This window comes from Schistocerca gregaria, chromosome 3 (genome assembly GCF_023897955.1).
Source record: "Schistocerca gregaria isolate iqSchGreg1 chromosome 3, iqSchGreg1.2, whole genome shotgun sequence".
NCBI classification, from domain to species: domain Eukaryota; kingdom Metazoa; phylum Arthropoda; class Insecta; order Orthoptera; family Acrididae; genus Schistocerca; species Schistocerca gregaria.
Window position 1 is genome coordinate 685,016,874 of NC_064922.1, and position 13,051 is coordinate 685,029,924.

At 40.0% G+C, this 13,051-nt stretch overlaps 1 protein-coding gene across 1 annotated transcript in view; it reads left to right on the forward strand.

Moving 5' to 3' along the window:
- The first annotated feature begins 1,332 nt into the window (after window positions 1-1,332).
- Window positions 1,333-13,051, forward strand: part of LOC126355559 (microtubule-associated protein 1B-like) — a 59,199-nt gene continuing 47,480 nt past the window's right edge. Inside the window, exons 1-2 of the mRNA XM_050005919.1 lie at window positions 1,333-1,368; window positions 3,313-4,502. Of these exons, the coding sequence (XP_049861876.1) occupies window positions 1,333-1,368; window positions 3,313-4,502 (1,226 nt within the window). The remainder of the gene's footprint in view (window positions 1,369-3,312; window positions 4,503-13,051) is intronic.

Genomic DNA, 13,051 nt, shown 5'->3' on the forward strand with positions numbered 1-13,051 from the left:
GATGTTGATGAAGGAGCTCCCAAATTATTTTCTCATTTCTTTGAGTGCTGCATTGATTTTAGAAAACGTGAAGTCTCTGGAGCACTTTGATCTGTTGGGTGCCTTCTCGTTAAGGTTATTTTTTAACCAATCTTTTATTTGGCTCTTATGAAGGATATATGGAGAGGGAACTTATTCTGTCTACAGTTTGGTCTGTTGTTACTTCAGGATCCGCGTAAAGGGTCGTCTTCCTCCCAGTTTTCTTAAGAGATAACATGCCTCGCGCTAGTGCTCTTAAAATCCAGACCCACTTTCTTTCTTCCCAGCATTCCTTGCGACGTTTCTCAAGATGTTTTTGTAAAATAACTGTGTAACACATTTCCACACATCCGTAGTAAAAGTGAGAAGAGGTGTTGGCGGAATAAAAAGATGATTATTTGCCGTTTATATGATGTCAAATTATTGTGAGTTAGTGGAACACACTATGTGTCCTTTCGTCAGGGAACAGAACAACCTGGAAAAAATAGATTAGAGCCAAATTTCGTGTTTCCGCTGACTGGTTCACTAATTTTTATCTCTTTATGTATTTGTTGACCTAAATTGTTTGCCGAAATTTCAGTGAGCGTGTATGTAATGCAGTTCGAGTCTTAAAAAACCATGACAATAGACAATCCATCTCTGACATAAAAATCCATTATTACTTTATATATTGATTTCGATTTTTCTTTTCTTGCAGGTTCGGTCGTTTTTATGGGTATAGAACAGAAAAACGATTCTGTGGTTGGGACATCCGCAAATGTGGCAGTGCATTTTATAGCAAGAACTCCGCACGCACCTGTATTCTGAACCAATTTTATTAAGCCACTACCGGTTTCGTGGCTTCTAGCGGCATTATCAGGTGCATACCTAAACAACAAGAAATAAATAATGATAGTGATTGAACCCTTCTAAATCAAAGTAACACTAGAGCCATAAGCACATAATTATGTTACTAGGTAAAATAACAAGTGTACTTACAAAAGTTAAAACAATGCTGAAAATATAGAAGGCTCAACCTTCATAATTAAAACCACAATGTCCTAGGGTGGATAGTCAGTGAATAAAATATTGAGCAACAGAAAACATTCTACGCTATGTAACAAGGACGCACCAATAACCAAAGAGCAAAAATGAGACGTTATATCAAAAGCAATATATTGTTGAGGCAAGATCCAGAGTGCTTACCGGCCAGTCGTTACAACACAGAGCCAATCAGGTATGCAGCAGCAACCATCGACCACAGTTCGCGCGTAGAAAGTTAGGGCTTCGTTATTCACTTCTGACAGAATAATGGTAACAAAGCAAGTAGATACCATGCATGGAGCATGTATTATGGTCACTCTTCGGTCAGTAAGTATAAAAGATTAAGAATTTTAGATAGTGAGGAAAAGAATCTCACCCGCAATAATTTAGAAGAGATGTGAATTACGTGTGGCATGAAATTATATTCGCAACCCACGGTGAACAACCAGACCTAGCTACAGCATCGGGGCATGTTATCTAATTTTGTTTGTTTTACGAGAGCTTAGTTAATACTTTCACGTGCTTTATTATTGCTTGTTTCTCTCCCTTACTTATTTTCTGGTATTTCTTGGTTTGTGATACCTTCTTCTTACTGTGTATTAGGTTATAGGATCACTCTGTGGGCAATGTAATTTACTTTTGCGTCTGGGTCTATCCTCTACGGCAGGTGCGAAAAAAAAGAAAGAAAACCGGGGGGTGGACCGATGAGAGAAGAGAGCATCGTGTGGCGGAATTTCAAATTGAAAACATTCAATTCATCATAACTTAACATAAACGACCATGTGATATGCCCACTTCTTGGGCTGCATTGAAACTTGCTTTGGGCCTGCGGGGGGGGGGGGGGGGGGGGGGGGGCGCCTCGACAACTCTATTCTAGACTTTTCTTGCATGGTATCTACTTGCTTTCTTGCCCTTATTCTTTCAAAACTGATGTAACGAAGCCCCAACTTTCCGCGCGTGCAGTGCGGCCGCTATTTGCTGTGACTCACGTGATTGGCTCTGTGTTGCGCCGACTTGCCGATCAGCATTCTGCTTATGCCTGATCGAAATGTTGCTTTTAATCCAACGTCTCACTTTCGCTCTTTGGCTATAGGCGCATCCCTTTTACGTGGCGTTGAATGTTGTCCGTTGCTCAATTTTTATTCATTGACTGTCAGCCCTACAGACATTATCGTTTTCACTAAGGAGGGTGAGTCTCCTGTACTTTCTGCTATGTTTTAATTTTTGTAAGTGCACTTGTGTTTTTATCTAGTCTCATAATTATGTGCTTGTGGCTCTGGTATTTCTTTTGATGTATAGGGGCTCAATCACTATCATTGTTTATTTCTTGTTATTTAGATATGCATTTGATGATGCGGCTGTAAGCCGCGAAACCGATAGTGCCTTAATAAAATGGATACAAGATAAAGCTATTTGCGGAGTTCTTGCTATAGGGTGCTAGAAAGCCAATTTTTTAGTAGATACCTTGCTTAGTGATTATTTTGATTCAAACAGTTGCTACTAGTTTTTGCAACAAACAATGTAAATAGTCTCTTCTGTTTGGATCGTAAAATTTATTACTGTCTGTTTCATCTACCTTTCCATTTTCTTTGTTCCATATGTACAAAATCCCTATGACTTAAGAAAGGAAATAAATTTGTCCGTAGAATAAGAACACAGATTCAAAATCCTTTTCTTTGAGCATGGCAGCTACCCTTCCTTCGCCCCGGCTTTAATAAAATTCATTCATCAATCTGTATTCTTTGACTGACCGACCATATTACCTTTCTTGACGAAGTACTTTCACTGTGAATAGACTTTTTTTATTTTTACGGTAAAGGACGTAGAAGATTATGAAAATGTGACTGCCATCTTCTTTCGATCACTGCTGCGTTGTCCATCACTCAGAAGTTGTGACTCAAATGAAAAACACTATATTGCTTCGCAAAGATTCTCGTCATTTCCACATTTAAACACATCTGCAGTAATTATTGAAATATAGATGTCGTGAATATATTCAAATATATAATATGAATGTTTACCTGTCACTGCTCAGGCGGAAAAAATTTCTTGAACCCACCAACACTAACTTGTGACACTACACGAGTCAAAAATATCAGAGGTGGGATCTCTCTGCGGATCGAAGGTATCCTCCTATTTTACTTCTCTGTGAGGCTAGGATCAATTTGGAATACTCCATTTTAAAATAACTACCATTAATTATGTAAAATACAGGCTGACTGAAAATAATACTACTGATAAAATTAATTTGTGTTGCATGCCTAATTGCAGGATCATCAGTTGTCAAGCGTCATCATCCTGACGCCTTCACCCCTGACACTGGAGGGCAGCATTGGCCAGACACTTCCTGCCGAGTCCGAGGATCGCAGTGACAGTGTACTGAGCTACAGCTGGTCCAAGATGATGGGCAAGGAACAGACGTCGCCAGAGGAGACCCACGAGCAAGAACAGACGAAGAGCATCTCTGCGCAATTACCGATATGGGGCAGCGAGCAGGATGCACTGCAAGAGAAAAGCGTACTTCCAGGACCTGATGAGCAGAGTGACATGGAAGCACCAGTGGCGAAACTCAGTCACCAGACGGCAGCAGAGGAGAGTGATTTACGACAACAGCTCCTCAAAATGGACGAGCCTTTGGTGATCGAGAGAACACTACGGCCAATATCAAAAGAAGGTGGCGTACAAACAAGTATGGAAACAGTTGAGTTAAAAGAAGGTGGCGTACAAACAAGTAAGGAAACAGTTGAGTTGCTGTCACAGGAGAAAAAGGCAAAAGCACTACAAAAGGATGCTGGTATGCAGACTCAGCAGAAGAAAAGAGACGTCAAACCCCCGCTAAAGGAAAGTGGTGTTCAAACGAAGAAGTTACAGGACAGAATTGACAAAGAATTGTTACATGAAAGAGGGGCCCATGCATCTCCTCCACGGAAGCGGCCACAGAAAGTGCAAAAGAAAAGTGAGATAAGCAGTCCTTTAAAGAAGATCGAGGAACAAAAGACACTGAAGGATCACAAACCTAAGTTCCAGCCAAAGAAAGAGGTCGTGCAAGGTGCACCGAAAAAGGGAACCAACTTATTACCAATAAAACAGCGTCAAGGTCGATCTTTACCGGAGAGCAGCCACACGCAGGCACCACTTAAGCAAACTCAGGATCAACAGATACCTAAGAGTGACTTTCAAGAGTCCTTAGAAGACACTAAAACGCAGCCAGTTACATCTTGTGTAAGGACCGAGACTCCGTGGAGGCCAAATCTGATCCTCGTGCCAATGCAGAAGAATCAAGTCCAGACAATACCAGAGCAGGAAGAGACTGAGGTGTTTGTGGAGAATTACGATATTCAGTCATTGCCAGATGATGGAGAAGGCCACACATTGCAGAAAGGCAAATCAATACAGGAGTCACAGCAAATACCAGAGCAAACCCAAGCCGTCAAAGACGTCGAGAGTGTCCGTGCGGAAAGGTATGTTTCCGAGGCTGGATTCTGTCCACTTCACAAAAGACCATTAAACTCAAAGAAAATGCTTTAGGGATAGCTCATTAAAACATAACTACATAGCATAATAAATCCTGGTACTGGATTTTTTTAGAATAATCTGTCGAGGTCGCAAAACAAGTTTTCATTTGTTAGGATACCTCGACTACTCCCATGATCAGACGAGACCACAGAACTCGTAAAACGAAGTTTAGTGTGAGCGAAAAACACAACTTGGTTTTATACTAGTTGTGGAGTTTCATCTAATAATGGTAGTCTCCAAAACGTCGTAATAAATGAAAATAGTTGAAGCGATCTATAAGTCTTTATTCACAAAAGTATTTTATTATGGTAGACTCAATTAAGATGAAAGAGCACAGGTAGGGATCGTTAACGTCCAGAATACGAGTGTGTGACGAAAAGTAATTCGTTCGAATTTTTTATGTGAAAACTTTAAAGCTTCTTAAATAAAACAAACGTTATTAACAATCTACAACTTTAATCTTCAAGACAACGTATTTATGTCTCAGCATAGTCACCCTGGCGATGAACACGTTTTTCCCATTGAGAGACTAGTTTGTTGATGCCGTCACTGTAGAATGTTTGACTTTGTTGACGGAACCACAATCTCACCTATGCTTGCCCCACTTCAGCGCTATCACAGCGATGTTCTCAAAGATGTTCTTTAAGTTTTGGAAACAGATGAAAATTGGTTGGTGCCAAGTCGGGGCTGTATAGAGCGTGATCGATGACAGTGAACCCAAGGTGTCATCTTGTTGCAGATGTAGCAGCGCTCGTATGTAATCTGGCGTTGTCATGATGAAGGAGAGGATGTTCCATATGTGGACACACTCTTCGAATTCGATAATGGATTACAGCACCCTATTTCTCACGGAATGACATAGTTACGTTACACATAGTTATTTTACACGTTATAATTCGGAGCCCTCTAGCGGCAGAGAGCTGCAAACACGTAGACACAAAGAAAAATATATAGAAGTTTTATTTTAAAAGCTTTAAGAGTTTTCACATAAGAAATTTGGAGGCATTACTTCTCAGGACGCCCTCGTATAATGGGAATTGCAAATGGTGAACTAGCAGTACTGATTCTTAGATTCAATCGAACACATTTCCTGAGCACAAAATCACAGGATGCACCCGATTTGAACTTAAGCCGTACATTCCGAATCCTATGCACTGCTTTACATGTGATACGGACACACGTTACCAGAGTGGTGAAGGCAGCACATGACGAAGTTACTTGTTTATCTCCTAAAATGTGCTACAGGTCCTCCAGCAATCACCTCTCTCCGGAATAGGGAATGTCCTGTATGCATTGGGAAACCGAAGTTACAGAAACTCAAAGCGAGAAGACAGAATAGTACCCCAAAGTGAAAAAACCTACAAATATGTTGCAATCATTGATACTCTCGACCTCATTCGATTCTGCCCTTACAAATGCTAGTTCGAGAAGTCGACAGTTTAACGCGAACAGTAAGATACTGTCGTTGGCTGTATGGCTGCAAACCGTACTTATCACCATCAACGTTAAACGTGTCAGTAAAAACGACAAGGCAGCTCAGAGACATCCAACCATTTGATGTTTGAATTTTCGGATGCGTTCGGTGAATCTACACAATTATGTGGTCTACCCGAGAAATCATCTAGTCTTTCAAGTAGACTTCCTTTGTTGCAACATATTCACACCGACAGACAGAAAATGGAAAAAAAGTAGATAAACTTCGTTGATAAAGTGAGTCTCACGTTACAGTAGAACATTTGTGGATTCTGGTTGCATGTAGATATAGTGAGACTCTAAGCACTTGGGGAAATAATCTAGATACTACGATTTGCAAGAGGAGCACCTGATGTTGATGGTTTTAGTTTTTTTATCCTAAGGGATAACGGTATATTCCATTCACCTGTCAACACATGACTGCCTGCGCGGTGATGCTTTCATTAAACTTATCACACATCTGCATCGATATTTTCTCCGCTCGGAGATTTTAATACACATAATGTGCTTTGAGGCCCTGCCTCTCGATTTCTCGGTGATCGAATTGCTGATAGCCTCATGCAGCCAGCAGATTAATGATCCGGCAGACGCACAGGTGTCAAGTATACAGAAACCGAAGATACACTCTAAGGGTTACTGAGTATTCTCTCTAGTTTTTTGTAAAAGTAAGTAATATTTGAAAATATTCAGTTATTACCCACACTTGCTTCATTTTTTCCTGAAACAAATGGTCATTTGTAAAGAGCAATTAAACTGTTAATTCTACACTCAAAGAGAAAAGAAAAAAATGAAACATCGTTTGACGCACTTTATCCGGTCCAATGTATTTTCATGCGTAGGAAAAAAGCAATCCCCCCAAAACTACTATAAACAGTTTAGTCACGGTTATCATTCCTCTCTGAGCATCTAAAGACGCTCAGCTTGCTCCATCTAAAAGTGATTTCGGTTGCTGAGATTTTCTCTACGAGATTGGTTTATGGTATATTTTCGTTGTCGTGAAGTTTCCGACCGTGGACTTGGCGGCCCGTGACGTCAACATAGTGTTTCCGACAAAAAGTAATAAGTGCACCCTTCAGATTTTATCCAAATTGAGGACTGGTTCTGCCCGCAGAACGGATGCATCTTTCAATGATTTTTTATTTGTAATTATTTTTATCTGTTTTTGTTTCCACAACACTGCTTCAGCAAATGATTAAAGTTATTATCTTGTTTTATGAATTTTAATTTCTCAGTCAACTTTTTATAAGAAGGCCAGCGGTTTTAATCGTATAATTAAATCGTCCGCGTCGTTATATATTTTTACAGCGTTTTTAATCGTTAATTACGATTTATGTATTCTATTTTCTTTTTATGGAGAGGCAGGTTAGTGGAATCTTTTCTAATTTCAAATATAGCATTTTATGCCTTCTCCTTCAGCTTATTGCTCTCAAAGTATATGTTTCGATGTTCCGAATTTATTGAGGAGTTTAGTTTCCTATGTCAACCCTCGACATTGTCCGTAGACCTATGCCGCTAGTTAAAAATAATCGCATGTCAATCGACGTACTAGGATCTTCCGGCGATTGACAGGCTTTATTGTCTGCGCATTACGTTACCCTTTTTTCTATTGTGCGTTTCCTCCATTATTACCATCCACGCTTCATCAACACAGTTTAATGGAAAATGTGCCACTTCAGCATACATGCGGTCACATAGTCGGAATTCTTCCCTATCCCTTTATTCCTCCGTTAATCTCAGTTCTTGTATTTTCTTCCACGTACACTGATTGAAGTGACAGTTACAGCCGGAAAGGGATGTTTAAGGGAATACTGCTTTCATAGCTTTAATAGTAGCCATATAAAAGTCCAACACCGCAGTTTTCGGTAGCCATCCAAACATTTTTCAGTTGGGAAAAAGTCTCTCACATGTATCCAGAATGGGGACGAGGTACTGGCACAACTTGTAGCTGTGAGGACGAGTCTCGAGTAGTGCTTGGGTAGCTCAGTCGGTAAAGCACTTGCCGACGAAAGGCAAACGTCCCGATTTTGAGTCTCATTCCGGCACAGAGTTTTAATCTACCAGGAAGTTTCGTTTTCTTCCATATATACTTTGAATTTTGTTTGGGAAAGGAGCAAATAAAACAAGAAATATTTTCGTCTACTCATCTGCGCACCCCATGTCGACATGTATTGTGAAATCGAGCAACTGTCAAAGGTCTCGTCCGTAATCCTTTTCACACAAGATTTTCTCCACTCCCTCACAACGGAACAGCAGGATTCTTTTTTCAGGAACAGGACTCTCGTCAATTTTCAAAAACTATTACCTTCAATAATTTCAAAATGTCTTCACTCATCTGAATTTCCTAATTTGCAATTTCTAAACGGCCCCGGCACTTACCTCTTTACGAATTCACGCACAATTAATTCGTATATTCAACATATTTTGAGTGCACCGTATGACAATGACCATGCTTGAGAATACGCTGCTTCTGTTCCGTTTTTGTAATTGTGTCCATCACTTACAATGTATAGAAATCTAGTAACGTATGGAATTATACGGAAACGAAGGATGTCATTGGTGACGATGACGGTGACGGAGGCAGGATATACGCTGCTGGTGAACGACTGGATTAAATTAGCAGTGAGGGAGACATGGGTCTGAAATACTACGGTGCAAAACCAGTTGGCCGGAGGTGAAATCGTTCCTGTGGGACCTACAATAGGATGGAAAACGCACGGTCGGATCTCCCACACAGCCATGTTTTCGAGTGTCAGATCGAGTTGACGACTCCATTTTTACGAACAATATTTTGACAATCGACTCAGTTAAAGTCGTCTTGTAATACAAGCACAGGTCTTGTGTTTGCCTGCTGGTGAGACTGTTGACATCATCTTCTTCCTCCATTTCATATTACTTTGCTGAATAAATAATACAGGCCACTGTGAAATTATCAGTTGTCCTCATCGAGCTGAGATTGGGGTAAAGAGATTCCCAATCGGGAATATTTTACGAGGGGATTAGCAGTCCCAGCATTTGCCTGATAAACTATGGGAATCTTCTAAAACCAGTGGCCAAAGCCCAGGGGCTGGAGCTACTATTAATTTGTCATGACATGTAAAATATGAAAATGCTCTAGAATTTTGTGTGCGTCTGATAGTGCTAGCGCATCACAATGCTCTTTGATGCGTATAAAGTTTCTGCGCTGGTGTAAGCAGGATAAGCAAGGTCTTCGGTCAGGTAGTCCAACCATTTAGAGTGCTGATTAATTCGACTGGCTTAGGAAAACAAATTACCATCAAAGGTCTTATTGGGAGCCGGCAGACAGTGCAATCCTTGCAGGGTCTTCTTCTGTGTTCCCTAGTTTTGTTAAAGCCCACAGCCTTCTATTTCATCATTCGATTTTTAGTAGGTAGCTTGTGATTTATTTCTGGCTGTCTGTTGTTATGGACCTTTTTAGCCGCTTGGCAGCTGGTATGTAGGTCATAGTGCACGAGTCTCGTGGACTTGGTGAACTAAGTGTCAATACGCTGCATTCCCCCACACTACGAACTATTTTGAGCAGCAACTTACGCAGAATCCATAGTCTCTCCTCAAAGACAGCTGTGGTATACTAGTCTCCTTGTGGTGGCAGCTGTTTTCGATGCTGATTGATGAGCCAGTATGGTTCTGGAGCCTTTCTGGTATTAAGGCCGTGAACCTGGACAAAGACGTTCCATCACGTCGTCCTCAGCCATAAAAAATGCCAATCGCTCCTAGGTTAGCTCTACTTCTGTACTCGTTGATAGTGAGATAAATTTTCGTCGTAGGCGATTCAACAGCCACTTCGTCGTTGGATATCTCGTTAGTTGCCCTTCAGGATAAACCCAATTTTTATGGGTGAAAGCATCAATCAAGTTTGTCTGGTAGCTATCGAGAGGGAGTCGCACTGAATGCGTGTTGATGTTGGTAATGATATTTTTACTGCTCTTATTGACGTATCTGTTGGGTGATGTACTTCCTCTGCTCCGATATTTTGAAGCTGCTGCTGCGTGGGTTTCTAGTTTTGTTAAACTGTGCTCTGTTTAACTCCCAGTTGATCCTCTGCAGTATGCGGAGATGCTTGTGAGATAAAAGGCGAAGTCAATGTCTAAAATTATTGGCAGATTATTAAAAGACAGGGCGTTCTGCGTCACTGCATAGACTTGCTGTGAGATTACTTCATTTATCTCGGCATCAAGCACGTCAGACCACCTCGAGTTTACTGGGCATATGGCTGGGTCATGAAGTTTTAGTGCCATTGTGTCGTGCTGCGCTGCAAGAAATAGGTGTTCATGAGGTGGATGCAGTGTCCTCATGCTAATGATAGACGAAACCATCGTGGAACTGTCGACTGTGTAGTTACTGACCCATTTCCATGCTGAACCCATGGGACTGTACACCTAATATTGCATTGTTACCTGGCCTTCTTCACACTCTTCTACGACGGTCATCAGGCGTCGGACAAATCCAGCACTAATCGGTGAGCATGAGCCAATGCTACTGATGCATATTCCATTCGAGGTCTTCACGCTATCGGCAGCAAATGCGCTTTGTTAAAATTAGTAACATTACAACTAATAACAACTGTGTTTTACTGTTTGTTAGTACTTCCATACTGCATCGTGGCGCTGTCGATCTCTTATAATCTTACTCTTGCATAGGTCGTTTCCCAGTGCAGCCAAGTTTCAATTATTTATCTCTATCTCTATTAATTGCTGTTGTTCGCAGTGTAAACTACGTCTTTTATCGCTTATATATACTGTTGTGGTTTTGACAGGTACGAATGACAGCTAATCCAGCGATACTGTATGGTTACAATTTGTTTATTCATTTGTAATTATCTGTGGCGTGGTATTGTAATCTTTGTTAACTTTTTGTAATGTTTAAATATCTGTGTTTTTATTTTATTACGACTAATCCCAGTCGAGCTGTACGATTTCAACACAGTTATCTAGAAAATTTTTGTTTTTAAGGTCCGTGTGCTCGTTTAATATTTTAACAGGGTCTGTCCATGAGTGTGTTTCGATTTCGATTTCTTTCAAAATGTTCATTTTAAATCCCTTTGATGGTATATGTAAAATTTTTTGCATTTGTTATGTTATCAGCTTCATGATTTTCTGTTTTTAAATGGTTGAAAAACCATTCTTGTGTGATTTCTGTACCTAATTTCAGTGTTTCTGCCTGTCTATCCTACATACAGTTTATCACAGTTTTTATTATTCATTTCTATATGCCTGGTTGTGTGTGTAGGTATGGTTTTGCTTTATCTAAATGGATTAGTGTTTTGAAGTTGTGTATGGTTCTGTATGCGAATTTGACTGCTGTCTTCTTTAACAGTGTGTTCAGTATGTTGGATATTTGTCCTATGTAAGTTTACGGTATGTATTTGAACTTTTGTTTTGAGAGCATTTCTTTCGTTAATTTTATGTCGCTATGGATGTTAGTGGATTTAGGTTCAAGGCGTTTATAGTATGGTTTTATCACTATGTTTGGACCAAAGTTATATTGTTAAGTAAGAACTGACAATTCTTTTTGTAGAGTAGTATGTTCTAAAGGTAGATTTATTACAAACATTGTGTTAAAGTATGCGTATTTGTGTGTTTTAGGGTGGCAGGAGTTTGCATTAATAATGTCTGACATTGCACGTTTTCGGTATATTTCAAATTGGGTTCATTGTTACTATGTTTGATTGTCAGGTCAAAAAAATGTATAGTTTTATTGGCTTAGGTTCCATTGTGAATTTGATTTTTGCATGTAGTTCATTCAGCGTTATATGTAACTGTTTTATGTTAGTGTTGGTTCCGGCTATTAGTAGCAGAGTATCATCAATATACGCGAAATAGTATACTATTTTCTTTATTAGTGGGTTAGTTGGAGTGAATAATTTTGTCTCGTAAGTGTTGAGGAAGAAGTTAGCTAGACTCCTGTAATGCTACATCCTATTATAACATTATCTTCCTGGGTGTATGTTGTTGTTGTTGTTGTTGTTGTTGTTGTTGTCTTCAGTCCTGAGACTGGTTGCTGCAGCTCTCCATGCTACTCTATCCTGTGAAAGCTTCTTCATCTCCAAGTACTTACTGTAACTTACATCCTACAGAATCTGCATAGTGAATTCATCTCTTGGTCTCCCTCTACGATTTTTACCCTCCACGCTGCCCTCCAATGCTAAATTTGTGATCCCTTGATGCCTCAGAACATGTCCTACCAACCGGTCCCTTCTTTTTGCCAAGTTGTGCCACAAACTCCTCTTCTCCCCAATCCTATTCAATACCTCCTCATTAGTTTTGTGATCTACTCATCTAATCTCGAGCACCACATTTCGAAAGCTTCTATTCTCTTCTTGTCTAAACTATTTATCGTCCATGTTTCACTTCCATACATGGCTACACTCCATACAAATATTTTCAGAAACGACTTCCTCACACTTAAATCTATACTCGATGTTAACAAATTTCTCTTCTTCAGAAACGCTTTTCTTGTCATTGCCAGTCTACATTTTATATACTCTCTCCTTCGACCATCATCAGTTATTTTTCTCCCCAAATAGCAAAACTTCTTTACTACTTTAAGTGTATGTATCATTGTTAAATTCAGAGTAATTTTATTTTATTACCAGTTTTAGTAGGTTCATGATGTATTCCTGTTATTGTAGTAAGTTTCTTTATTAGTGGGTTAGTTGGGAATTATTGTGTTTGGGATTGGAATGTTTGTATATACGAGTAAATTAATAATGTCAAAGGAAACATTGTGTGGAATTTTTATGCTTTTTAGTTTGTTTGCGAGAGGTGTTTCCATACTCATCTTCTTAGCACCAGTACTTGAGGTCTGTGTTGTTGGTAACAATGGACACTTCTGGGCGAAATTGATCACGTGAAGATAGCTACGTACTAGCTAGGTCCACCAAGCCCTCCATAACACCTCCAAAAGGCAGCTCGCGGTTCTGTTGCTTCCTGCTCGGGATACCCACGAGTTATTACATGTAGGTAGTCGTCACCAACTGTTGTTGACCCACAGAGACCACTAC